General features: G+C 40.6%; 1 protein-coding gene across 1 annotated transcript in view; it reads left to right on the top strand.

Moving 5' to 3' along the window:
* Nucleotides 1-26,271, top strand: part of DSCAM (DS cell adhesion molecule) — a 717,333-nt gene that overhangs the window by 125,271 nt on the left and 565,791 nt on the right. Inside the window, exon 3 of the mRNA XM_059720751.1 lies at nucleotides 3,927-4,073. Within this exon, the coding sequence (XP_059576734.1) occupies nucleotides 3,927-4,073 (147 nt within the window). The remainder of the gene's footprint in view (nucleotides 1-3,926; nucleotides 4,074-26,271) is intronic.

The following is a 26,271-nucleotide window of genomic DNA, read 5'->3' as shown; positions in this document are numbered from 1 at the left end:
GAACATTGCTCAGGAAGTCAGGGATAAAATCAGGAAGGCCAAAGCATAATTGGAGTTACAGCTAGAAAGGGACATGAAGGGTAACAAGAAGGGTTTCTAAAAGTATGTTAGCAAGAAGAGGAAGGTCAGGATAAGTGTGGGTCCTTTAATGAATCGGGGAGGCAACCTAGTGACAGATGATGAGGAAAAGGCTGAAGTACTCAATGCCTTTTTACCCCAGTTTTCACAGGCAAGGTCAGCTCCCAGACTACTGCACCAGGCAGCGCAGTTTGGGGAGATGAGCAGCCCTCAGTGGTGAAAGAACAGTTTAGGGACTTTTTAGAAAAGCTGGATGTGTACAAATCCATGGGGCCAAATGCAATGCATCCAAGGGTGCAGTGAGAGTTGGCTGATGTGATTGCAGAGCCGCTGGCCATTTTCTTTGAAAACTCGTGACTATCAGGGGAAGTCGCAGATGATTTGAAAAGGGCAAATACAGTGCCCATATTTAAGAAAGGGAAGGAGGATCCAGGGAACTACAGACCAGTCAGTCTCACTTCAGTTCTGGAAAAAATCATGGAGCAGGTCCTCAAATAATCCATTTCTAAGCACTTGGAGGAGAAGAAGGTGATTAGGAACAGCCAACATGGATTCACCAGGGCTATGTCATGCCTGACCAACCTGATTGTCCTCTATGATGAGATGGCTGTCTCTGTGGATGAGGGGAAAGCAGTGGACATAATATATCTTGACACCAGCAAGGCTTTTGATACCATCTCCCACAGCATTCCTGCAAGCAAGCTGAGAAAGTATGTGTTAAATGAATAGATTGTAAGGTGGATAGAAATCTGGCTGGAGTGTTGGGTTCAATGGATAGTAATCAATAACTCAATGTGTAGCTAGCAGCCAGTATATAGTGGAGTGACCCAGGGGTCAGATTGCACCCACAGCAAATCTGCAGGGGACATCAAGTTGGGGGTGGGGGTGAGGGAGTGTAGTAGATGCACTGGAGGGTCGGGCTATGATTCAGAGTGACCTAGACAAATTGGAGGATTGAGCCAAAATAAATCTCATGAGGTTCAACAAGGGCAAGTGCAAAGTCTTGCATCTAGGACAGAAAAATCCCATGTACCTCTACAGCCTGAGAACTGAGTGGCTAAGCAGCAGCTCTGCAGAAAAGGACCTGAGGGTTATATTGGACAACAAGCTGGATATGAGTCAGCAGTGTGCCCTTGTTGCCAAGAAGGCTAACAGCATACTGGACTGCATTAGTAGGAGCATTGCCAGCAGATCATGGAAGTGATTATTTTGCTCTATTCTGCACTGGTGAGGCCACATCTGAAGTACTGTGTCCAGTTCCAAAAAGGAAGTGGACAAGTTGAAGAAAGTCCAACAGAGAGTAACAACTACAAGCAGATCTGGACAGGTTGGACATATGGGCGGAAAACAACAGAATGCAGTTCAACAAGGAGAAATGCAAAGTGCTGCACCTAGGGAGGAAAAATGTCCAGCATACCTACTGCCTAGGAAATGACCTGCTTGGAGGCACGGAAGTGGAAAGGGATCTTGGAGTCCTAGCGGACTCCAAGATGAACATGAGTCGGCAGTGTGACGAAGCCATCAAAAAAGCTAATGGCACTTTATCGTGCATCGGCAGATGCATGACGAACAGATCCAAGGAGGTGATACTTCCCCTCTATCGGGCGCTGGTCAGACCGCAGTTGGAGTACTGCATGCAATTTTGGGCACCGCACTTCAAGAGGGATGTGGATAACCTGGAGAGGGTCCAGAGAAGGGCCACTCGTATGGTTAAGGGCTTGCAGGCCAAGCCCTATGAGGAGAGACTGGGGCACCTGGACCTCTTCAGCCTCCACAAGAGAAGGTTGAGAGGCGACCTTGTGGCTGCCTATAAGTTCATCATGGGGGAACAGAAGGGAATTGGTGAGGTTTTATTCACCAAGGGGCCCCTGGGGGTTATAAGAAATAATGACCACAAGCTAGCAGACAGCAGATTTAGACTAGACATTAGGAAGAACTTCTTCACAGTTCGAGTGGCCAAGGTCTGGAACGGGCTCCCAAGGGAGATGGTGCTCTCCCCTACCCTGGGGGTCTTCAAGAGGAGGTTAGATAGGCACGTAGCTGGGGTCATCTGAACCCAGCACTCTTTCCTGCCTATGCAGGGGGTCGAACTCGATGATCTATTGAGGTCCCTTCCGACCCTAGCATCTATGAATCTATGAATGACTGTAATCTCTGTGAAAAGTAGCTGTTGCTGATTGGCCTAACCATCAGTCATCCTTTGTCCCAACTGGTAGACCATAATATTAAAACAGTTGTCCATAGAGACCAACTGTCCAGCTCACCTAGGCCTAGATATAAAGCCAAGACTATAAGTCTCATGGTCTTTTTTCCTTTTCCCAAACCAATATCAAGAGCATTAGATCTACCATTATGCCAGTTATCACGCAACCTCTGTCAATAAACTTTATTCCCAGCAACATGCTGAATCCCATAATTCTGGTCGGGGAAGTATGTGCCCCATCCTATCACCCCTACCCTCCTGGCAATGGTTACCATGTCCTCTCAAGTAATGGCATAACATGTTGTACCCTGTAAAAACTAGAACATGGTTTTGGCATGGTCAGGGGAAGAAAGTGAATACAACGATTGATTAGCATACAATTTGTATTTGGTAATTATACAAGATATGCAGGATCCGGAGGAAGGGACTGGATCCAAGATCTATCAGCTTTACCCCATAGCACATGGGTAGCGGGAAGAAAACCTGGCTGTAAGCAAAGTGAGAGTTGGGATGACTCTCTGATCTTTCCCTAGAGCAGGCAAAAGTGAATGCAGCTCTCCACTTTCAGAATCTCAGCCACTTGGAGGGGTTATTAGAGTTTGATGTATCATTAACTGAATAGCCTACCATAAAGTTGGACTGACTGGACGGGTAGGCCATGGATACCCCGGCATTCAACCTGGAATGTTCCTACCAGCAGACTTAGCCTGTTCAGCTATTACCCTGAGAATCTACCCTGACAGAGTGGAAGATTCAGGCAGATGGCCAAGTTGAATTATTTTTGACTTTTACACATAAGGTTGATTAAAATATGTGGATCAGACCCTCAGATAGCATTAATGAGTATAGCTGCATTCCATTTAAGGGGCTTCTTTGTAATTATGAGGGGTAGAGACTTCTTGTTTTTAAACAAAAACTGAAGTTTATATAAACACCCCCCCTCCAGCATGTGGGGCTTTCAAAAATCAGTGAATATTACAAGGATCCTTCAACTCTTCTCTCTCTTCCATCCTAAATATCTTGTGATGTCCTCTCCCACCCTTCTGATTCTTCTGTTATCCTCATTACTTCTTTTACCAGAATAAACTCAGTAGTTTAATTCTGCAGAAGCACTGTCATGGAAGCTTAGTCATGTCCAGGGTATTGTGTACCCTCTGGTTAAGAGAACACTCAGCTTGTGAATGATGTGCCATATAAGATTCTAGACATATAGAATGATGAGAGAGCTAGATACTTCTACAACAATATTAGAGAAACAAGTGGTTTTTGAAGTGTTTCTTTTTTATGGAGACTGTTCAGGTTGGCTCTACAAAATTGATTCTCCTTTCCTTACTCTTAGGATGGTTAAATCCTAAAAAAGTCACCCAGGATAAAGGATATTTTGTAAGGACAGTAGCAGGGTATGACCCTACCATAATGGACTGGTAGTTTCTACTATGTTTTCTGTAAGTGCATGGAAGTGGAAGTGAAAGGGCTGGTGGGCATCAGCTCATCTCCTTCAGATTTCCTTTATATGGGTAAAAAAGGGCCTTACCTGCATTCTCTCCTTGAACCGATACCCATCTGCTATACCAGTTAAACTTCTTTTTCCTTGTCTTTTCTTTGCCTTCTCACAAACTCAACAAAACTGTTTCTTCCATTTTAGTTTTACGGGAACCCTATACTGTCCGTGTGGAGGACCAGAAAGCCATGAGAGGCAATGTAGCGGTCTTCAAGTGCATTATCCCCTCCTCTGTGGAGGCATACATCACTGTTGTCTCATGGGAGAAAGACACAGTCTCACTTGTCTCAGGTAAGCTTTAATGGCTTTCTTTTTCTGTTGGATGTGGTTTCTGTGTCTTTTATAACGCTTGATGTTTCCTTTAAAGTTGATTGTAACTGAATGGTATTTCTTCCTTTAACGTACTGCATGCTAGCACTGATGCATCTACATGATTAGGTGTGACATGAAGCTTTCAGACAGCTCTGGTTTTTTTTCTAGCATGCTTCTAGGGAAATTAACGTGTACTTTGTTATACACCAGACATGAAATCAGAGTTTCCTGGAATTGTGGCATAGGCTTGATTTTATTTTATGTAGAGAGTCCTGTGAGCCAGAGAATTTTTGTTTTTGGAATGTCATAATCTGTTTGTTGATTGTTTCCATTTTTAGTGGTGACATTTTTAAGGATAAAAAGAAAGACCAAGTTAAATTAATTGTAGTTTTGTTAAAGGATGCATACAACTGACTCCTATACTTTAATACCTGACACCTTTTATTTCAGGTATAGCTAGAAGCTTAGACGCATTGTAATTTACATTGCATGCCAAATGTACTCATGAATACATTGAAGTTAAACTGTATTTTATTAAAGGAACTATCTGCCCTACTATGTATAGTGACAACGTACTTTGCAACTGGAAGAGTCTGGAAAATTTATTCAAATAGAGGATTTCAGAGTAAGGCTTCTGCAAAATATCCAAAGCGTACTACGATTACTTATACACCCAACAAAGATTTCCATTTAAAAACATGTATTAACCCGATAAGACCTCACAAAATGGATGCTGGAACTCAGAATGAAATCCTGGCTCCATTGAAATGGTAGGTAGGAGTCTAGTCATTGATTTCAGTGGAGTTAAGATTTCACCCTAAAATACATTTTCTGGCTAATAGAAGAATTCCATAGAATAATGAACACTATACATAGACCATCTTTTGAAAGTGTACATCCCTGTATTATGACTGTATTCTATTTTATCCAGAATGCAGCAGCTATTGTGCATGCAAATGATATATATACACAAGATTTGGAGTTCTTTGTTTCTATATAACTTGTATGCTCAGCTTTACTACCTGTTTGTAATACCTGTCATTTAAACAATTTCCTCCTTATAGTTCTATTCAGACATGATAATAATAGACTCAACTGGTTCTGAATTGATGTATCTTTAGTAATTGATCACCCTATCCAGCTGGGTTGGTATAGTTTTTAAGTACAGTAAATCCATTGTTGTGGGTGGGCATGTTTATCCGCAGGGCTTCATGGATATCAGTGAGAATACATGTATATAATGACTTGCCTGCATATCCACTAGTACGATCTGGGCTTTGAGGTTCTCAAAACATATGCTAGTATCTGACATATAGCATCTGACATAATGATGTGGTTTGGTGCTTGAGTATCGAGAGCTAGATTTGATCCTCCATCTTTACAAATATCTTGTTATTAATAGAACCTTTAAAAATAATGAAGAAATATAATTAAAAATTGCCAACAATGTAGTTACATCGGTTTCTATTTCATTCCTATTACTCTTAAAATAGGCTATTAAATAACATTGCTTAATTCCTGTTATCCACTAAGTTTGCCATTAACTATTGTAATATTACTTTAAGTTCATTTAGTCCTAATTTTCACTTCAGATTAGCATGAAAAATTTCTCTACCAGCATCATTTTTTCCTCTTAGAACCTGATTTTTTCTTTAATGTGTATACAGACTATTTTTGAATCACTTAATTGCCCTCACCAAATTCTGGAATCTGAAATATAGTTTATTTTTCTGCAGGCATTGTAGAGATATCTTGGCTGGATAGTAGGGCTGTACGAAGTTTCAGTTGCTGATTCGGCAGATTTGGCCTGATTCGGTGGTCAAATCTCCATTTCCGAATCAAATCAGAACCCTCCAAATTGATTCGGAGAGATTCAGAAAGATTCAGCAATTCAGACAGACACAGCTTTAAATGTTTTTTCTACATTCCTTAAGGTAGCAGGCGGCTCATGAATGCTGTGATGCTGGGGAGGATAGAGCATCCCATGGGAGTGCAAGGGAATCTCCAACATGCTCGGCAGTGGACCCAGAAGTGGACCACACTTCCGGTCTGGGTCCGCCAGGGAGTGTGCAGGGGACCCCCCTGGCTTGGTGACTGGTGTCTCCTGGGTCTGGGGCGGCACCTGGGGTCCCCCTATGGCTGATCACCAAGCCAAGAGGGGCACGGGGGGGCGTCCTCCATGCTCAATGGTGGACCTGGAGTGGACCGGAAGTACTTCTGGTCCACTTCCAGGTTTGCAGCCGAGCACAAGCCAGGGAGAGGGGGGGAGGGGAGAGCTCCATCTCCCCCACCATCGCAGAGTTCATGAACCATGCCTCATACCTTGAGGTATGTAGAAAAAACATATAAGCTGTGTCTGTGTCTGAATCACTGATTCTCTGAATCAGCTTCGAATCTTCAGATTTAGATTCAGCTGAATCAAATCAGGACAGTGATCCAAATCGGTCCCAGATTCAGATTCGGCCTGATAAAATAGTCAATAAAACTTTAAGCAGTCCCAAAGCATGTGAAAAGTGTCCAATAGAACAGATGCTCATTTAACATTTGTACTTAGCCTATCTCACCGTGTAATATAAAATACTCTGTAAGATCTGATTCCTGAGATAAAAGTAGAGAATGGATTCCATAACGCATCTTTATTTACTTGCTATTGTTCTGATAAATTCTTCAATGCATGTTAAAATGGGGTGAGGAAACATTAATGCAGTCTAATCAGAATGATTGTAGATTTTTGCTGTTTCTACTCTCAATATTTTAACAGCAACTTAATAGTGAGATCTAAAAAATAACCCAAATCTCCCCTGCATGTGCTATATAAGCCTTGAGTTCTGCTCATGATCAATTCAACAATAATATGGCCACGAACTCAAATGGTGAAGAGTGATTAACCTCACAGTCTCATTTTTTCCACTGCTGATGAATAGGATGCTAAGATATAACAGGACTATTGAGTTGTTTTCCACTAATGATCAATATCTTGAGGAAAAACATATTCTTACTTAGATATCAAATACTAGCACAACTTTTCTACCTCTGTCTGAACAACTTCAGTGACATGGTGAAAAGAAATGTGTCATGGTATATTTTTTTGTTTTAGATTTTACTATTAGAATATTAGTACTAGTATGAGATAAAAATATGGTTGATTGTTTGTGATTCATCAATGTCATCAAAAGGGAAAACTAAGATGAGCAAAAACCACTTCAGGGATACTGTTAGAAGTGTATCAATTGAAGATGATCATAATTTGTACTGGACAAAGCATCTTTGGAATACAGTAGGGTATTGTAGTAGGGAAAAAAACTAGGTGTTATATACTACAAAAGAAGAGAGCTGCAAAGGAAATCTTCCATAAGATGTGTGGTTCTTGTTTAAATAAACATATGTAAGACTGCAGGCTTAGGCTTCTGGGCAGAAATGTGAGACCCCTTAAAAATCCAGCTTTCCAATTGGGTGCTCCACATTTTGATTTCAGAGAAGGGTTTTTTGCTTTGAATTATATTTGTATAAAATAGTTTCAGATATAATCCAGAGTAAATATTTCAGATGCTTCAATATTTTGGTGTGCATTCTGAATTTTAGGGTAAAGGGATTTGCAGATGAGCCACAACTCCTTCTTTCAGACACTCGGTTATTACGCAGTATGCTTGGTGTCATTATTTCTTGGTGTCATTTCATGTAAATACAGTTCTTTGAATGCTTTTCTCCCTTTTCCCCCCCACCCCCTTCCCACTTTTTTAATGTGTTTCTGTTTATTATACATACCAAAATCTGGTTTTCAGGGAGAACACTTGTACTGGTTACATCTACACATGGGCTCTACTGCGAAGTAGACCAATGAGCTCCACAATAAAGCATCACCGTCTACATGTGCGACAGTATAGGGTGCAGTAAATTAATTAACTCTGCCCTGGGGCTCTTTAGCCTGGAAAAGCGCAGGTTCAGGGGTGATCTGATGGCCACCTACAAGTTTATCAGGGGTGACCACCAGTATCTGGGGGAACGTTTGTTCACCAAAGCGCCCCAAGGGATGACGAGGTCGAATGGTCACAAACTACTACAAGATGGTTTCAGGCTGGACATAAGGAAGAATTTCTTTACTGTCCGAGCCCCCAAGGTCTGGAACAGCCTGCCACCGGAGGTTGTTCAAGCGCCTTCATTGAACACCTTCAAGATGAAACTGGATGCTTATCTTGCTGGGATCCTATGACCCCAGCTGACTTCCTGCCCTTTGGGCAGGGGGCTGGACTCGATGATCTTCTGAGGTCCCTTCCAGCCCTAATGTCTATGTCTATGAAATAAGATAGCGCTGTTGGGGATAGTACTATCTTACAGAGGACTAATTTACTGTGCTGAAATGCATACGTAGATGCTGACCATGGACACAAATTGCACCCAGTTAGTCCAGCTAGCCGGGGGGGCCTGTTCTGTCCCTGCTCAAATTGCTGCTATTCTGGTGCATATGTAGATACGGAGCCTGGGAACAATTTTCTCCAGCTCAAATGGTGCCAGAGTTTATTATGTTGCATTAACTGCATATGTAGATACACTCATTGTGTTTTACCTAAGGCCCTTGTTTGTTTTTATACTGATGCACCATATTGCACCATCTCTCACTTTATGGCTTGCTTCTATTTTGTTTGTACATTCAGAGCTACCACTGAAATTGTTTGAGAGCAGAAGGCTCTCCATGGTGATAACAATATGTTATAATTTGTAGGAGATGTCTCTTTATTTTTTGGTTCCAGTTACATGACAGAGTTGTAGTTTTGCAAGGATGACAGCATAGAGAGCGATTTGGAGTTATCCCCAGTAGTAGTTTCAGATAATTTCCAGGGCAGTTGGGATTCCCTAGCATACAAGAAGAGCAACTGACTATAAAATACTTCTGTGTCCTTGTAACTATCAAATAGTATGGATAAGCAGAAGTCTCTGAATGTGTCTTCTTTCTCCCTCCCTAGTTCCAACCACCCTGAATGTTTATTATCTAGGGGTTTCATGTAGAGACCTCTTACCTATATTCACATTCTTCAGAGAATGACTGTCCCTATATATCTTTCTGTTGTTTTGCAAGTTAGCGTCTCGGATTCCACTGACAGGTACCATATAAGAGCCTAGGTCATATGAAAGAAAAAAAAGGTGTGGGGAAAAAATGACACATTCTTAACAAAAGTTTTCCCCAATCTGCATTTCTCTTTTGTTTACAAACATTTTATAATTACAACAATAAAAAAAAGTTCAATGTAAAAATTGAAGAAGATTCAATTTTACAAATGATAAATAGCACTGATTATTTTTATTTCTCTCCTCTGTGCCACCACTCTCCTGGTGACAATATGGAAAAAGAGAGAAGATTTTTGGGGGTGGAGAGGAGGGGAGAAGGGAAGGAGAAAGGGATGGCAGTAAAAAAGGAGAGATCATTTTAATTTCTATGTTTTGACTGGGGGAAAAAAAGCTAAAATTTCCATAGAAATTTTTGCTTTTGATAGCCATTTTTAAGGAAATGGTCCTTCAGGGGACAAAAATTCAACCAGTTCTGTTGTATAAATCCTTAGGGATTTAGGAAGAGACAGCAGTAAATTCCTGGAATTGCCAGCCAACTTCAAATATACTATATATTGCTTAAATATTTGCCCATTCATGTTTTCTAGTGAAAAAAAGGCCTTGAATGATTACATCTTTCTCATAGTACATTTGAACATCATCATAATATTGTTTAAAAAGTGTCAAACCAAAGAGCTGTGGGTGTTCTGGAGCAGCATGAAAGGGCTTAAATCCTTGAAATCGTAATCTTTGAAGGTATCATAGCATCATATTTAAGATCCAGGTATGCTTTCTAGTGAATTGTGTCCTGCAAGCCAAGACTTTGAACTATTTATGAACTTCATATCCAAGGAGTCATAATAGCTGATGTGTTTGCTTGCCACTTTTCTTTCAATACTCACGTCAACAACCAGCTTTTGTAAAATGCTCTTTAGACAATGCTAAACATGAAAGATGGAGTGATCCTCTCTTAAATCTTGTTTAGTGACCAATAGCTAGCTTTGCACCAGCTACTCATGTGTCTGAGGATTTTTTTTTTCCCTACTTACTGCTTTCCTTAATGAAACTCCCTCGATACACCCCAACTCTTGGAAGCTGGCTCAGTTCAGTATTGACCTTGGAACCACTGTAAACAATTTAGGCCCCACAGGGTCTAAAGGATTCAGAGATGCACAACTGTGCAGTGACAGTTGGGGAAAAAAACCATTTACAGTAGCTTTTTAAAACTATGCAGTGCTTGTGTTGTGCCACATTTTCTGCTACCTGTGTTCAGCCTCCAGGAGGATACTGGTACTTGGGGCTGCTCACAATTCTGACTTGTTGCTGTGAGCAGTTTAGGCCTAAAATAGCAAAGTCAGACTGAAGAAGATGGCAAAGAAAAATTGTCACAGATTTGTTCCTCCCTGGTGGAGAGTAGAGAGCAGCATATATTCCTTAAGCCATTAATCATTTCCTGAACCTAGTGGAAGAGTACAAGAATGGAGACTGAAGGGATGAAAGGAGTGCCCAAGAGGTTATTAAAAGCAGTGAGTGTAGAACACTGGAAGAGACAAAGAAAGGACAAGACTGAGGTATATAAGTAAATGAGGAAGAGTGGTGGGAGAATACTGGTGCATCTACACATGCAGTTATTGTGCAGCAATAAACAATGTGCAGCGTTGGCATGTACCGCTCCTGTGCTGGCTCTGGCTTTTTTTCCAGGAAGTCTGCTGTGACTCCCAGGATCCCCAGGCCATGTCCTGGGGTGCTCAGAGGTTCCCCCGAGGTCCCCAGCTTTAGTGTGTGGCTCCAGCCACCACACAGTCCAGTTTTGAAATTAAAGTGCCATTTTGAAAATTCAAAATGTTCTGTTTTGAAAGTGTAAAAACAAAAACATTTGGACTCTTCCAATGTTTTTTCTTGGCCTCCAAAATCATATTCAGAAATGATTTGAGCTGTTTTTTGACAATTTTCCTGTTGATCAAAAAAATTACAAAGATCTACTTTAGAGGTATAGCCACAAACAGTCTTTTTTTTTCTTTCTCCCCCCACCCTTCATTCCCCCAGATCTTAGGTTGTCTGGGGATCACAAATTTAATTGTAATATTGTTTACTTCATGTGATGGGGAAAAAGCAGATAAGGAAAATGGAAGAAACAGGAAAAACAATTGTGAAAAGACAGGGGAACAGGTAAGCCAAGACAAATGGAAGAAAAATGGAAAGTGTAAGGAGAGAAATCACCCATTAATCTTGTACATGTTATGTTGCAACATTTTAATATTGCAACATATGAAATATATGTGAATATATAACTCTAATATATATTTTGTTCTTACCCATTTTTTCTATTGCGAGTAGCACCTACCTAGATGTTGAGAACTGATGGGTTTTTGAGATTTTAAGGGGTCTGTATAGCTTATCCAGAAAAAAGGGCGATTTAGAGGTCTGTAGTCACTTCACCTCAATTCCCCTCATTTTTCCTATCTACTTATAACCCTGGAAAGGGTCTGGCTGAACTATATATAAGGTATGGTCAATTAAAAATTAGAAAAAGAATAGGGACAGTAATTACTGTGCATGATGGGGTTTAAAATAAGCAGTGAAAGAATATCAGCTTTGAATGAAAGGTGAGTAATATGAATGGTAAACAAGTCCCTGAATAGCTTTGCTTGACATGAAGATGACAGCTGATGAGTCAGTAAGCCACAGTGCTTTCCATGGGTAATAGATTAGACACAGTGAATGGACAAAGGCTTGAGTATATCTACATTGATCTATACTGACCTGAATTTAATGTAATGAACTGTATTATTTATTTATACACCATTTTTCAAATTTTTACTTTAAAAGGCTTAAGAGCTTTTAGATCTCTTGCCATGAATAGTTCTATTAATTGCAAGCGTTGACATTAATCAATTCATATTTCCCAGGAGTTACCAGATGATGGGTACATGTACACAAGCATTAATGCACCATTACTACTGCAGCTTAATATGGGGTACTACATAAATGTGCAGTAGCCGTTGCATACTACATAATGTGCAGTAGCAATGGTGCGCGGTCTTTTGGTGATGCTTAATGCACAGTAGACTAATTCTACTGTGCATTAGTGTATTAGCACAGTTTTTGCTGTGACGTGCTAATGCACAGTGGAATTAGTCTACTGTGCATTAAGGTCTTGTATAGAGACACCCGGTGTTATCTAAAATAGAGCACTGCAGTCTTCATCTACACTTAGATTTGGCAGTTATGGCAACACATTTAAGCCATACAAAGGCACGTTAGTATTAAACGATGATCTGAATACTCAGCCTATGGCAGTCCTGCAGTGTGTGAATGAACTGAACCTGGGTTAAGGACTTGCAGCAGATGCACAGTGGACTGTGAGCTCACCAACTGGTAGGGGCAGGTCTAACCAGAGCCCATGCCTTTGCATGGCTCCAGAGTCCAAGGGGTGAATGTGGCTGTTTGCCCTTCCCCTCCCTCTGCCTCGCCAATTAATTCAGCAGCAGGTGAAAGGAGGGGAGTGAGTGACAGTAGTGGCAGCACTCACCTCCTGGACTCCAGAACCGCAAAAGCAGGGGTTCTGGCCAGACTTTATCCTAAGAGCTCACATGAATCGCTGCACTCCCTCTGGATTTCCCTGTTATGGAGCCAGATTGATTTCAGTGGAGCTCTGCATAGGATCAGTTGGACCAAGCATAGCGCTACAAGATCTTTTTTTGTTCTATTTTGCCATCATGTTATTTTGTCACCCAATATGCATTTTGATATCCATTGTCATGAATAGGTTATTTTCAGCACTGTTGCTGTCTCTTACAGGGAATATCTGTGCTGTAATATTCTACCCCAGAGGAGGTACCTGAACTTACTTTTATTTTTTTCAAATTGACTCTCATTTTCTTGTTTGATTATTTGTTGTAACTACTTTAGTTCCCATTATACTAATTTTCTGCCTACTTGCTGGTGTTCATAACACCTTCATATAAATACTGTTCAGGTGCTAATTTAAGATGCTATTTATCTTACCATTATTAGTGGTTTAAAAAGTTATGAAATAAGACTGGACTAATGACTATCGTTCATGGTAGCTCTCTGAACTCTTTTCTAAATTGACATGAAACTTTTGTACCATTCTTGTTTATTTACAGCTTGATCTGTATAACTTTACTTGCATGATATAGACAATTTGAATGAAATATTTTAGGGAAGATTTTGAGCTATTGTCCAAATGCACAATTCTTCCATGCTTCTTAAAGCTGGGAATGGACTTGAGTACACAGGTGGCCCTGAGTGAATCTGTTGGTGGGATCCAGCTCTAAGTTACCAGTTGTATTAAAAACAGTGATATTGCCATCACTTCTTCCTTGTTAAACCATGCTTTTAGTTGTTATTGTCCCAGATACCAGTGAGTAGACACTGAATATTGTCTGGGTACCCTGGGTTTTCTAGATTATTCTATCAAAATTTTGAGTCCAACTGGATGAAAATGTCTTGTGAGCAATGACAGCTATGCTCTGAGGAAGTGAAACTGATGAATCAGCTCATTCATTTTAATAGGCATATGCCTTACTACTCTTATCCTATTATGCCATAAAGCCTTTATCTATGTATCTGTGGATTTCATAATAGTAAAATGTAGACATTTTCACATGCAGTGATGTTTGACCTGTATTCTTATTTTGACATGAAGTCAATTTTTAATAGTTGACATCTGGATTCAGCCTGCAGTAGTATATTCAAGCGAAGACTTAAGCAATCGAATTGATCTGAAGTAAAACAACTACTCTATTGGGAATAGTACTGCTGGGTAAACCATAACAGTTTTAGCGGTTTGGATGGACACCCAAAATGCAGTGATTACCCTGAGTCATCTTCCCCTCTGGAAAGTTAAATTTGAACCAAAAAGCTCTGTTTAGAAATACTCTGGTCTCTTTTTGATAACGGGTGCTTCCTGATTTAATTCAAGCTAAGACATAAAAGCATCTTTTTTATTTTGCTGCTTCATTTAGGTTTCTTAAAAGCAGTGTCACATCAAAATATTGTCTTATTTATTTATTTCTGTCTTTAATGGATCTATGATTAATAAAAATAGAGGAAGAAGTTTTTGGTTGGTCAGATGCTGATTCTGTCATTGTCTTGATTGTAATGACATGTTTTTTCTGTTCAGTTTGGCTAGGAACAAAAGTTTTACATAAACTAGTTTAAGTGACCAGAAACTAATTTAAACCTGTAACAGAACAGAAGTTCAATTCACATAAACCAGTTTCAAAATGGCTGAAACCAGTTCGAGATAAACCTGGTTGAATGTAGTATCAGGCTTAACTGAATGAGGTCAAATCTGTTTATGGAACTTCTATCCCAGACCCCTTCCCGGTTTAAGTTAAATGAGAGTCTCCCAGCATGCTGTTCAGCACTGGACTGGGCTGTGCTGTGCTGTCTGCTCCAGAGAACAGGACTGGCCTCACCCCTCTGCTTTCAAGATGGAACAATGAGGGGAGAGGGACCCTGACAGGGTCCCAGGGAGTGATAGCCCCTTCCTGGTGTGTGGGCTGTGCTGTGGGTGGGAACAAGGCAGGCAAAGCTGCTGCAACCTGCATAAGGCAAGTGGCAGTGGTAGGGCTTGGAGGGGTGGCTATAGGGGCTAAGGCAAAGTTTGGGGTGGCCATAGCCCCCTGAACCTCCCCTAGAGCTGCCACTGCAGCTGCCACTCATCCTGTGCAGGCTGTGGCAGCTCTGCCCACCCTGCTCCTGCCCACAGTGGAGTCCCCCCACCAGGAAGAGGCTTGCGTTCCCCAGGACACCATGACAGGGGCTGCTGCAGGGGCAGGGGCATGGCCAGATGCTGGCCGGCATGGCCCCTGAGGCGAAGGGATCAGGGAGGGGGTTTATTCCCCCCACCCTCCCCTCTCCTCCTGGGGGACCCCACCCAGGTCTGCCTGGCCAGGGGTGAGTGGCAGAGGTGGTGGCTGGGGCTGGCAGACCCTGGCTGCATTCCCCTGGGGGGGAGAGGGGATAGAGGGGGGAATAAACTCCATCCTTGCTGCCTTTGCCTTAGAGGGCCATGCTAAGCCAGTGTCTGGCCAGGTGCCAGGGTCTGGCCATGCTCCTTCCCCCCCGCCAACCAAAAGCCAGGCAAGGGCTGCTTCTCCCCTCCCACTCCAGGCACACCTCGGCTAGGATCACTGCAGGCCAGGGTGGGGGTTTAAACCCCTCCCCAATCATACTCAGCCTGCCAGGACCTAGCCATATCCCCTCCATCAGCTCAGCTTCCCTCCAGCCCTACCATTGCAGAAGGGAATGGAGGTCTCACTCTAGTGCCCTCTAGCTTCTGGCCTGAGCCACTGCAGGTATGTGGCTGCATTTCCAGAATCAAAAGTGAATGTCTGTTCACTTGATTGCCACTTCAATCTATGCAGGTTACCTACAAAAATTGAATCAATTCAGGCTTGGGCTTTTTGCATGGCTGTACTTAAGTTTTGGATGAAATTTAGTCATTGCTTAATTAGGAATCCAGGATATTTTAACGTCAGTGAGCTGAACTACGATAAGTTGGACTACTTCACCCTAACTTTGTGGGGAAAGCACTATTTTATTGTGCAGAAATAATTGATCATCCCATGGAGACACACTAACAGTTAAATATTTTTAGTATTCCATAATGATGGACTCAAGTTTTCTTTGCTTTTGCTAAGGATTGTCTAGAGAACTTGAAGCTGGTGTTTTTTCTATGAAGGAAGGGAAGGAATTCTTCATAACTGAAGGGACCGATTATGCTTCCGGTGTCTTCCCCTTGCAACAGAATGTTGTTCTTTAATTCATATGTTTATTTTGAAGGGGTGTTTATTTTTCAAATTCATTCAAATACTGTTAATGTTGAATGAGTAAAAATATTTTCTTCAGGGCATGGAGACCAATGTGATTCCATACTTTCAATTGGCTGAGTAGAGTGATCCACACAGACCTGTCAACAAAAGCAGGTCAGCAGGATTGAGCAAGGGAAAAAATCAATAACTCCTTGAATTAATCATGCAGCTGCCAGAGAGAATTATGGGTGCATGAAATGAAGTATGTAGGTATATGTCTGTGGCAACTATTTTGTTTCTATCCCAGTTCAATCATTCCTTTCCTGTCCTTATGTTTTCCCCTCATTTTAATGATCTTGTGTCTATACTTTCATCAAACTTTCAACATTCATCTTAAAGCAACTAATAAAATTCAGATCACAGGTTTATTTCTGTTACTTTTCCCTGTGCTGCTGTATTCTCTCTCTGAGTTTTATTCACATTCAATATGAATTAATACAAGAGTTTTACTTCAGCATAGAACTAAGATTGCACATGCTGTGCAGTGAATTGGACTGAAAACAACTGATGCTTCAATGCACAGAAGAGTTAAAAATTCATGCCTGCACTGCTGATGTCTCAGGTCTGTCTTCATATCTAATTGAGCACTCCTGCAGCAGTGTAGTGGGGTATGAGCTTTAACCCCTCAGGAGAAAAAAGACCAGACATCTGCACTTGTGGAATGCCAGTCCAGCGTCCTCATCTGATACCTCTCTACCTAGTTGTGTCACAGGAAGCCACAATGAATAAGTGTCATTATTAAAAGTGTGAGTTTTGAACCTTGGATCCCAAACCTGAACAGTAGTCAGAAGCAATCATGGAGAGCTAAAAAGGAGGAAGGAAGGAATTATTTGACATTACAGAAATTCATAAGGTAACCAAAACTAATTCTGAATTTAGAGTGAAGCATTTGTGCTTTAAATTCTAAGCTTAATTTCACAACATTCTTTTATGAAGGATTTATCCTTCATTGCACTGCAGTAGCTTTAGGAGGATCATTTTTCCTCTAGTAAAAACTACAGCTTTATTACTGCCTGGTAATACGGACAGCTGATACGATTAATGCCCCAAAGCCCTAAATTGTACAGTCAACCTGCTTTGAGGAACACTTCACAACTTCCCATTGCACACACTATATTTTGCAGATGTAGATATTTGTCAGCCAGAAAGATGTCTTCTTTGGCTCTCTTCCTAGGGATCGAGTCTGGCTGTGTTCCATTTGGGGTATGGCCCAGTACTCAATGTTCACTTTCACTGTGAATTCAAATTCATTTTCCTCTTTTATTCATTGGCTTTCTTTTCAAATAGACACCGATATTCATAAAATCCCTGGGAACAATTACCCTGTTACTTGTGGAAGGTCAGGGCAAGTCAACTGAAGGATTACATATTCCTATAGAGGAAATTATGTTGATTTACAGCAGTTACAGCAATTTCTTTCAGATTGTGCTTCAGGGATGGGGGAGAGGGAATAGAGGGTATGTGTGCCTGCCTGTGCATGCATGTGTGCATGTGTGCTTGCGCTCACTTGCATCAGGAAGGGGACAGGACAGGACTGTGATTTTTCCAAAAGGTCGTTCCAGATGATGAAACAAAAGCCAATGTACTTGCACCTTGTAGTATTTAAGTATGGACATATTGAATAAGAGAATCCAGTGAAATAAAAGGGTTTTTGGCCTTCATTTTCTTTTCGCTCCCCCAACATTTTTTTGTTTGAGTTTTATGAAACATTTCTTCCTCTAAAATTAAGCCTTATTGTTATTCTTGACAGTAAAAGGAAACAACAGCAAAATGATTTTGCCAAAAAATAACACTAGAATTTTAGAACAAAAGCTGAAAGTTATGGAAAGCAACCATTTTATCACCATTTGTACAACAAAAGGCCAGCATTTTAAAGCTGAAACGGGGAAAGATCTTCCTTAGATATTAAGGTGATCTTTGAGATGCTGTGCTCATTTAAAAAAATCTGCTAGTTTTTGCATGCCCCTTTTCTTTATATCCATTCTAAGTTACTGAAACAACACTCTTAATAGTAATACTTCCCAGTTCTTTGCTCATTAAACATTTTGCTCATTAAGCATTTTGAGCCAGATTTTAAAAGTAAGAAGAATTTAGAAAAAGTAAGTCCTTTGAGGACTTTGAAAATGAGTGTAAATAATGGTCCATTGGATTTTGAAAACCTCCTTGGTGACATGCATTGAGGATCCATGAGGCAGTTAATATCAGAGGCATCACAATATGGTTGGGTGCCCACAGCTGCTGCCATGCACACAGGGGTAGCCATGACTTCTGGTTGTCACCACAATTACAAATATGATGCTGCAGCAATGGCCATTCCCCCCCGCCCCCTCAGATCCCCCCAGGTTGGTGCCCAGAGAAACTGCCCCATACTAATGATGTCACTGAGTATTACTTTAATTTTACTTATGGAGAAATGGAGACCTCAGAGTATATCCATACTATTTTTCAAGCAGGCCTCACCATCTTCTTCTGTCTTGCACTTGCTTATCCTGGAAATGAGGCAGAAAAAGAGGCAGCAACTTAGGGTGCCTTTACAAGTGTACATGATTAATTGAATCTTCTCCATGTTCTAATTAGAATGTTCTAGCATTACCGTGGCATCGTGTGTATAAGCCCCCATGGGTTTAAAAATGGCTGCTAGGACACTTTAACTAAAGCTTATCAGATGAGCTTTAGTTAAAGCATCCCATGGCCTTATTTAAATGTGCAGGGGCTTAAAACACATGGTGCTGCAGTGTTTTAATTAGAGTGGCTATCCAAGAACTATTCTAATTAAAATGCACCCTCTCCAGCCCCGAGCACATGTGTAGAAAGCCTCAGTGAATTCTCCAACTTGTTAGAAAAACTCTGTAGGAAAGTTGTGACTAGAACTTGGTTGTTCTGATGTATAGTCTTCTGCTTTTATGCTTCATTTCCATATGTTTCTTTATAAATATGGAATAACAAAGGTTGGCCTATAAGATATGGGAACTTTTTCCATTCATTTCCCAAACATCTTTAACAATGATATGAAAAAATTATAATTAAGGAAACAATTGCCACAGTAAGATTTTGGTGAGAGTGCAGCTTCTTTATGTAGTATTTGTTAGTAAATCTTACGTGCTCTCAGTGACTTGGATTCCTATTGACAGAACTCCTATTGACTTGAATTGGAGTCTCCTGTATGAAAGGCTCAGAAGGTCAAACTCACTGAGTGAGATGGTATGGGAAATTGTTGTTACTAAACCCAGCTGGTATAAAGCAGATAAAAAAAACCTTTGCCTATTGCTGCCTCACTTGTACATACTGTATATGATAATAAATGGTTTTAAAGAAGTAGGAGCGAGTATTGTAATAATAAAAATAAATGCTCTGAATATGTCAACTAAAACTAAACACTATGTATGTGTAATCAATTAAAGTGAATTGCATTTAGAATTGGAAGGCTCTCTTCTCTTCTTCTTCTGTAATGATTATCTATAACTTGTGACTCATGCTTTATAGTGGCATGCTCTATAGCTGAAGTAGAAATTTCATCCTAATTAGAGCTGGGCAAATAGTATTTGATCAATTTTTTTGGTTATTTGTCAGAAAAATGCATATTGAGGTTGGCCAAAGCCATTAATGAATCCCTTATACTGTTTTGAACCCTCTGCCCACCAAGAAAAACCTGATACTGTTTTGAAAGCATTGAAATATTTCAATATTTTAAAAAATGAAATAGTCCAGTTTTTACGTTCAACATTTTCCTAAATTTAAACATAAGACAAAGATATGTAACCTTCTGTTTTCAGGTCAAAAAAGCGTTCTGTTTTACCCACAACTTTCTTTCTTTCTCTGTACAGTTCCAGTGTTTTTTGTCTCCAGGTAATGCCTGATCTGAATTATTAATGGAAGTTAAGTGATTTTACTGGGGGTTCCTCTTGCACTGTTAACTTTCCCACATTTTTCCTTGAACTTGTTTGGGAAAAGAATGTTGAATATTTTTGTTCAGTTAAATTACATATCGTGGATGTTTATAAACTCCTCCAGAATATCAGTGCAGAATATTTTACTTCCTCCTTAGTAAAATCATTAGAGTATAGATGACTTGTATGTAGCAGTATAACTTCATCATTCGTCTGTTCTTCTTAAAAAAATGCTATTGCTGCATTCCTAATGGGAATCCATTTAGTTAAAAACACTGACATTTTTCATCTTCAGCTAAGCTGAAGGAATAGAAAGATCCCATATGCCATGGTTCAAGTGTGTTCTGGCTGAAGCATAGTATATTAATGAAGAACACTGGCTAGAAACAGATGTTGCATTTGTACCTGGATAAGTTGTGGCTCTATTTGTCCGAGAACAAAAATATTGTGGCATATAAACACATCCCCCTTTTAATCAGGATTTAGTGAGTAACTAAATGCAGTGCTGCTTTTCTGCCATTGATTCAGTGATGAATCCCAGGATAATTGTACAGATTAACTTTTCAATATTCTGGGATAAACTGTTATTACCTCTTATCCAAGAAGCTTTTTTAGGATATATTGCAGGACAACAGACATGGACATCTGTATGCTTGTGCTTTGTCCTGGGGTAAAATGGTTTATCCTGGGATAAATCCAACATCTGTTTGCAAACACTAAAATATAGGATCATGACTGTGCAGCTTCCTGACTAGATTTAGACTTTGCTTTGCTGTTCTACAGTATCAAACCACTGTTCAGGCAAGTCTGGTCTGGGGAACATTTTAATGTGTTTTTTTTTTAATTGCTAAAGCTCTGACCAGTATCTTCTTGTGTCCCTACATTACTTACATTAGTACGAACACTACTTTTACAAAAGAACCTGGGATATTTCTTTAACAAATAAAATTATGCAAAATAGAATGGACAAAACAGCTCAAATCCCAAGCTTGTCAGCTTGGGAAGATTGTTTTGGGGACATCTCACTTGTCATGAGAGACTCATACTAGATAACCTAGTCTGGTGGTTTGAGCACCAGCCAAGCATGATGAAGAATCAGATTAAAGGCTCCCCCCGCCTTATTCAGAGCACTAGCCACCAGACTGAAAACTGTAGAAGTCTTTCTAATCAGAAGTGACCAGAAAGCCCTGCACTCCCAAAATCCATTCAAAATAAATACTTAAAACTAATACATCTCCTCAAAACATTGCAGCTTTGATGAAATATTCTTGTTAAAAAATGTTCTAACCAGCTCTATTTCTGGCCCACTGATTTGAGCCACTTATATGGTATAGACCTGAGCTCTTAAACTGGTGTTAGACTCTGGTAAAGTTGATTGAAAAATTAACTGGTTGCCACCCTGAGGAATTTCATAAGTTCAGATGAAATATGTTGACTTAATCTTTCTTTCTTCAGGATGACTTTCATCATTCAAAAAGACAGTTGATGACATTATTTTGCTATTCATAGTGGTGTAATTGGGTAGGCACTGGAAATTATCATTAGCATCTAGAGGAAAAGGTGTTTAATGTCATTAAGCACAAGAAATGGCTCCAGACACTCTTGTGAATCCCTAGCTATTGATTACTGTAAACCAATAACCAGCACTGTGGGTTATAAAGCAGGCATCAATTATCTCTGTCATGTACTTTTCCAAGCGTTCTACCCAGGATCCCTTTTGCAACAATAACATTATATCCTTGAATGTTGTTATTTGCTACTCACGTAAACATAAGACCTTTTAAATTTTGCTTATATGGAGGACTGTTTGAGAGTGATTATAATTTATGGTCTATATCATGGCATTTGTGCCACAGCCTGAGGTGGGGGGAGGTGGGGTGGGAGAAGAAAAGTGGGAATGGGAGCAATGTGAAACTACTGTCCTAGGAAGATGGTGATAGAGATTGTGTTTGTTTGGGGCACTGTCCTCTGAATTCCCATAGCAAGTGTAGTGGGCAGGAAGGAACAAACTTCTCTATTCATTTATAATTGGACAAGTTTCTCTCCACTCTATAGCATTTCAGTGCTGGTCTGAGGGATGATGTGGGGGAAGGCACTGCCCTTTCTTTTTCAATGTCCAGTTCTCAAATGAGGTTTGAAGATTGCCTGAGTGCTCCAGAGTGTAGGGAGTACAAAGACAGCTCTCATAGGAGGCTTCTTCTACAACTTCAAAAGGTGGCTGGTAACCTTGCATAGCCAAATTAAAGTTTCTCATAATCTGCCCTATATGTAACTTGGGTAATTTGTACACTTAGGATTCTTTGCCCCTCTGTGAAGATGAGGGTTTGTGAACCAATGCAGCAGAAAAGAGTGGGACTACTGTAGTACTCCATCAGATTACTGCAGCTTTTGCTGTCCAAGCACTACTGGGGACCCCCTCAGCTCTGACTTCTCTCTGTAGCTGAAGACATAGGCAACTGGTAGGGGGGGCATATGCCCCCCCTGACAAGGCCATCCCCCATTGCCGATGCCGCTGGTGGCTTCTGTAGGTGTTCGCCAACCTGTCCCCACTGTGGACGCTGGTGGCAGCTTCTGCGGGTGCTCACCAGGTCCATCCCCACCACCGCTGCCACTGCCGCCGGGTTCTGCAGGTGCCCCTCCCCTCCCCCTGACTCAGGAGGCACCAGTCGCTCATGGCTGAAGAGATAGCAATTCCCAGCCTGCTCTGCTCTTCTTCCATTTCCAAGATACAGATACATCCAAGCATCCCAGAAGTCAGGATTCAAGATAATTGACTCAGAAGTTTATTCATCCCCAGACTTGTAGCCTTCATGGACATTGTCCCAGTGCTTATTCCTCCTCATTTGAATTGTAAAAATAGCTCCTTTCAGTTGTGAAATAGGAAGAACAGACTGGGTCTTTCTCAGAAGAGCAGTCCATAGTAGACCTGTCTTAGCTTCCTATTTGCAACTGAAACTTGTGATGAGACATCAGTTCAATGCCTATGCTGTAGTGCACAGGAGAACATTAAATTCCTTTCCCTCAGGGGTAAAGGCTATCACTGGTTGTGGAAATCTGGAACTGGCATACTCATAGTTTTAAAATTACTTGGTAGGTTAAAGATTAAACTCTGTCAGAACCAGGATTCCAAAGGGTTAATAATGCAACGATGGAAAAACAGGGACTTAAAGGGTACGGCTATGGGAGGGAAGTCTAGGAGATGTGAGATGCTATGGAATAATCTGGAAAACTCATGTTAATAATCAAAACTTTTTCATTCCAGTTGCTGTAATTAATAAACTGGATATAAAGTAATTTTAAAACCTAGAAAACCCTGGGGTTCAGTATGGATTAATCCTTGAGTGTATAAAATGTTGAATTTGCAAAAATGTTGTTTTGATAAATTGTAGGCATCTTTCAGCAGCTCAAAGGATATTAAAATGTCACTGTGAAGCAAATCAGCATGTTCAGGCTTTATTCCTGCCTTAAAGATTCTTTGCAAACTAGGGGAAAACCAGATAATTATGTATAGGAATTAGAGGAGATAGAATATTGCTATACGGCAGTTACTGTTAATGATATTTATCTGTCACATAGGGTTTTACACACATTTTAAAATTAATCTTCCAATACTCATAGGAAGTAATTCAGTAAGTATTTATCTCCATTTTACAGATACAGAAACTGGGAGACTGAATGATTACGTGATTTATCCAAGGTCATAAATAAAGTCTGTCTCAAAGCTTACTCTAGATCTAACTTCTGTACATGGACCTACATTAGAGCACATTTCATAGTTTAGGCAACAAACACATAGTCTCTTTCATGTGTGCATATATTTTAGATCTTTGTATGTTGTTTATAATGCTTTCAATATAACGATTGTCAATGATCTGTGAGCACATGTACATGTTTACTGCAGAGCTGAGTAATTAACTCCATCTACACGTGCTCGTATTAGGGAGCAGTAGATTAATTAACTCTACTGTAGGATAATACTATCCAGGACAAGTACTATCATACAGCAGAATAGTTGTGTGTGCCAAAACACATGTGTAGATGGTGACTGGGGCTGGTGGGAGCATGAGGGTGCTACAGTGCAGTGGCCAGCTAGCTAGCCCCATGCTGTAGTACCCTCATGCCCCACCAAGCTCCTCCGCAGTACACTGAGCTAGGGTGGAGAAGCTCCAGGTTGGCAGGCTGCCCACCCTTCTCCCCTCCAGATCCTTTGCCAACTGGAGCTGCTCCACCCTGGTTCAATGTGCTGCAGACCCAGGTGCACATGTAAACACAGTGCTTGGGAGTAATAAACTCCTACATGAACTGCACTGAGTTTATTACTATGTGCTAACTGCACACGTAGATGCACCCACGGTATGTATATGTACACATGCACACACACATGCATACAGAATTTATGTCCATGCAGGTATACACAAAGGTTGCCATCTTCCTTTTAGTGACCAGTCGAGTATTTCAGGACCCATTATGTCAAAAGCTAAGAAATGTCAAATGAATACTCTTTATTTGGCCTTATTGGAGACTCTTTTATGGAGGAAAATCCACCAAAACAGTCCTGCAAAGTAAGGATTAAGTAGAACTATTTTTATTTTAACATCTTTTTCTTTGACTTTAAATGTGTATGTAAGGGTATGTACCAGCATTACATTTAGATAGACCTAACAAAATTTAGATTGATCTAAATGTCCACTTTTGCAGGCATTCATAGGTTTTAAATTGGCCAAAAATCATGCATCCAGTTTAAGTTTGTTCATTTCAGAGGATGAACTAATTTAGATTGAGAAAATATTAACCCTATCTGTGAAGGCATTAACCCAATCCAGCAAATGCCCACACACATTTGTTCACCTCACAGCCCTGGGAAAGTCCAGTCACTTGAGGGGCTGTGCTGTTTCTCCCTGCAATGAATTTCTAATAGTTTCATTTGGCTGAAAGCTGTAGTATAAAGCCCATCTTAGGATACAAGAGTATGTCAGAGACATATGTAGGTGGTCATGGATGACTGGTGTCACCTTGCTTAGGGGGGGGCACATGCCCGCCTCCCCCCCCCGGCGACTGGTCAGCAACCAATCTCACCGACTGGGGGCGGTTCTCCCCATAGCCGATCTCACTCACTGGCTTCCGGAAGGGTTGCAACGCTTCTGGGAGTGGCCAAAGTGCTTCCAGAAATGGCTGTGGCACTCCCACTCCCTGCCCAGCGCCCGTCGCCTAAGTGGGGAGTGTGGCTGGTTAGGGGGTGCACCAGCACTCTCGGGTGCATGTGCACCCCCTTCATGTTGCCATTGCAGGTGGCTGTTTTAAACATTTTAAACATAATTTTAAAGCATACTAGAGGAACATAGGCCTGCTATAGGAAGCCCATGTAGCTTCTAGTAACATCTAGAAGAGAGAAATACTATTTCAAGATAAAATAAGGAAGTACATTCTGGTCTAATATGGCAGAAGGTAGGGCTAGATTTGCCCTTTGAGATTAACAGGTTCAGAGAGGCATGAGCTTTTGTAGGCAACAACCTACTTTGTCAAATGATATTTTAGCTATCTTCCCTACCTTCTGCCTGACTTCATAGGCTAGTCCAATAATGGTAACACCACAAGGAGAGATGTACAAAAGTTATACTGAGAATAATCACAGAGTACTCCCTCTTGTCTCCTGATCGTATTGGAGGGGAGACTTCAGAGAATGTTAGTGATCAGTAATCATTCAAGGTCACGTTTATTAGCCTACCAAAGATATATTTAGCCATAATTCCAAATAGGTACTCCTAGACAATCTGGTTGATCTTTTTCCTTTTGGTCAGAAGGGGAAAGAGTCAAGGTCCATGTCTTGATTTTTTTTTTTTTTTTTTCATGGTGTGGCTTACCGAATTTTCCATGCTGTAGAAGATGTCACTCTCCAAGCCTAAATTCTGTCTCATTCATATTAAAATTAGATTACAAACCTTCGGAAATGTAATTTATCAAGAAGTTTATCAACTGTTTTAATTTTAAAACTGGAATTGATATTCTGATTATATTTTTATACTTTTAACAGTTTAATATACCCATGTTAGAAGTTATCACCGCAGAAGGAACAATTTAGTAATATGCAACAATTTAAAGTATTGCAGATATATGTCTTGACCCTTCCCATTCTAAAGGGGAAACATAGCTAGTAGAAAGTCACTTTGAGCTTAGTTCATTCAGAGGCAACCTTCTTATCTAAGAAAAAGTTATGTGCTACTTTCATAAGACATAGGGGAATACTGGAATAATTTATGTCAAAACAGGTCCCTATGGACTAGCCAAAACCTGTTCTTCAGAAAGTCATGGAATTATAGACAGAACTAACCTCTCTGAAGTGAAGTTCTAAAATCTACCTTATCTTTTTCAGTGGAAAACAGTCAGACCTGAAAACTATGGTGA

Source organism: Alligator mississippiensis, chromosome 1, assembly GCF_030867095.1.
Source record: "Alligator mississippiensis isolate rAllMis1 chromosome 1, rAllMis1, whole genome shotgun sequence".
NCBI lineage: Eukaryota > Metazoa > Chordata > Crocodylia > Alligatoridae > Alligator > Alligator mississippiensis.
This window is presented reverse-complemented; position numbering and strand designations above follow the sequence as displayed.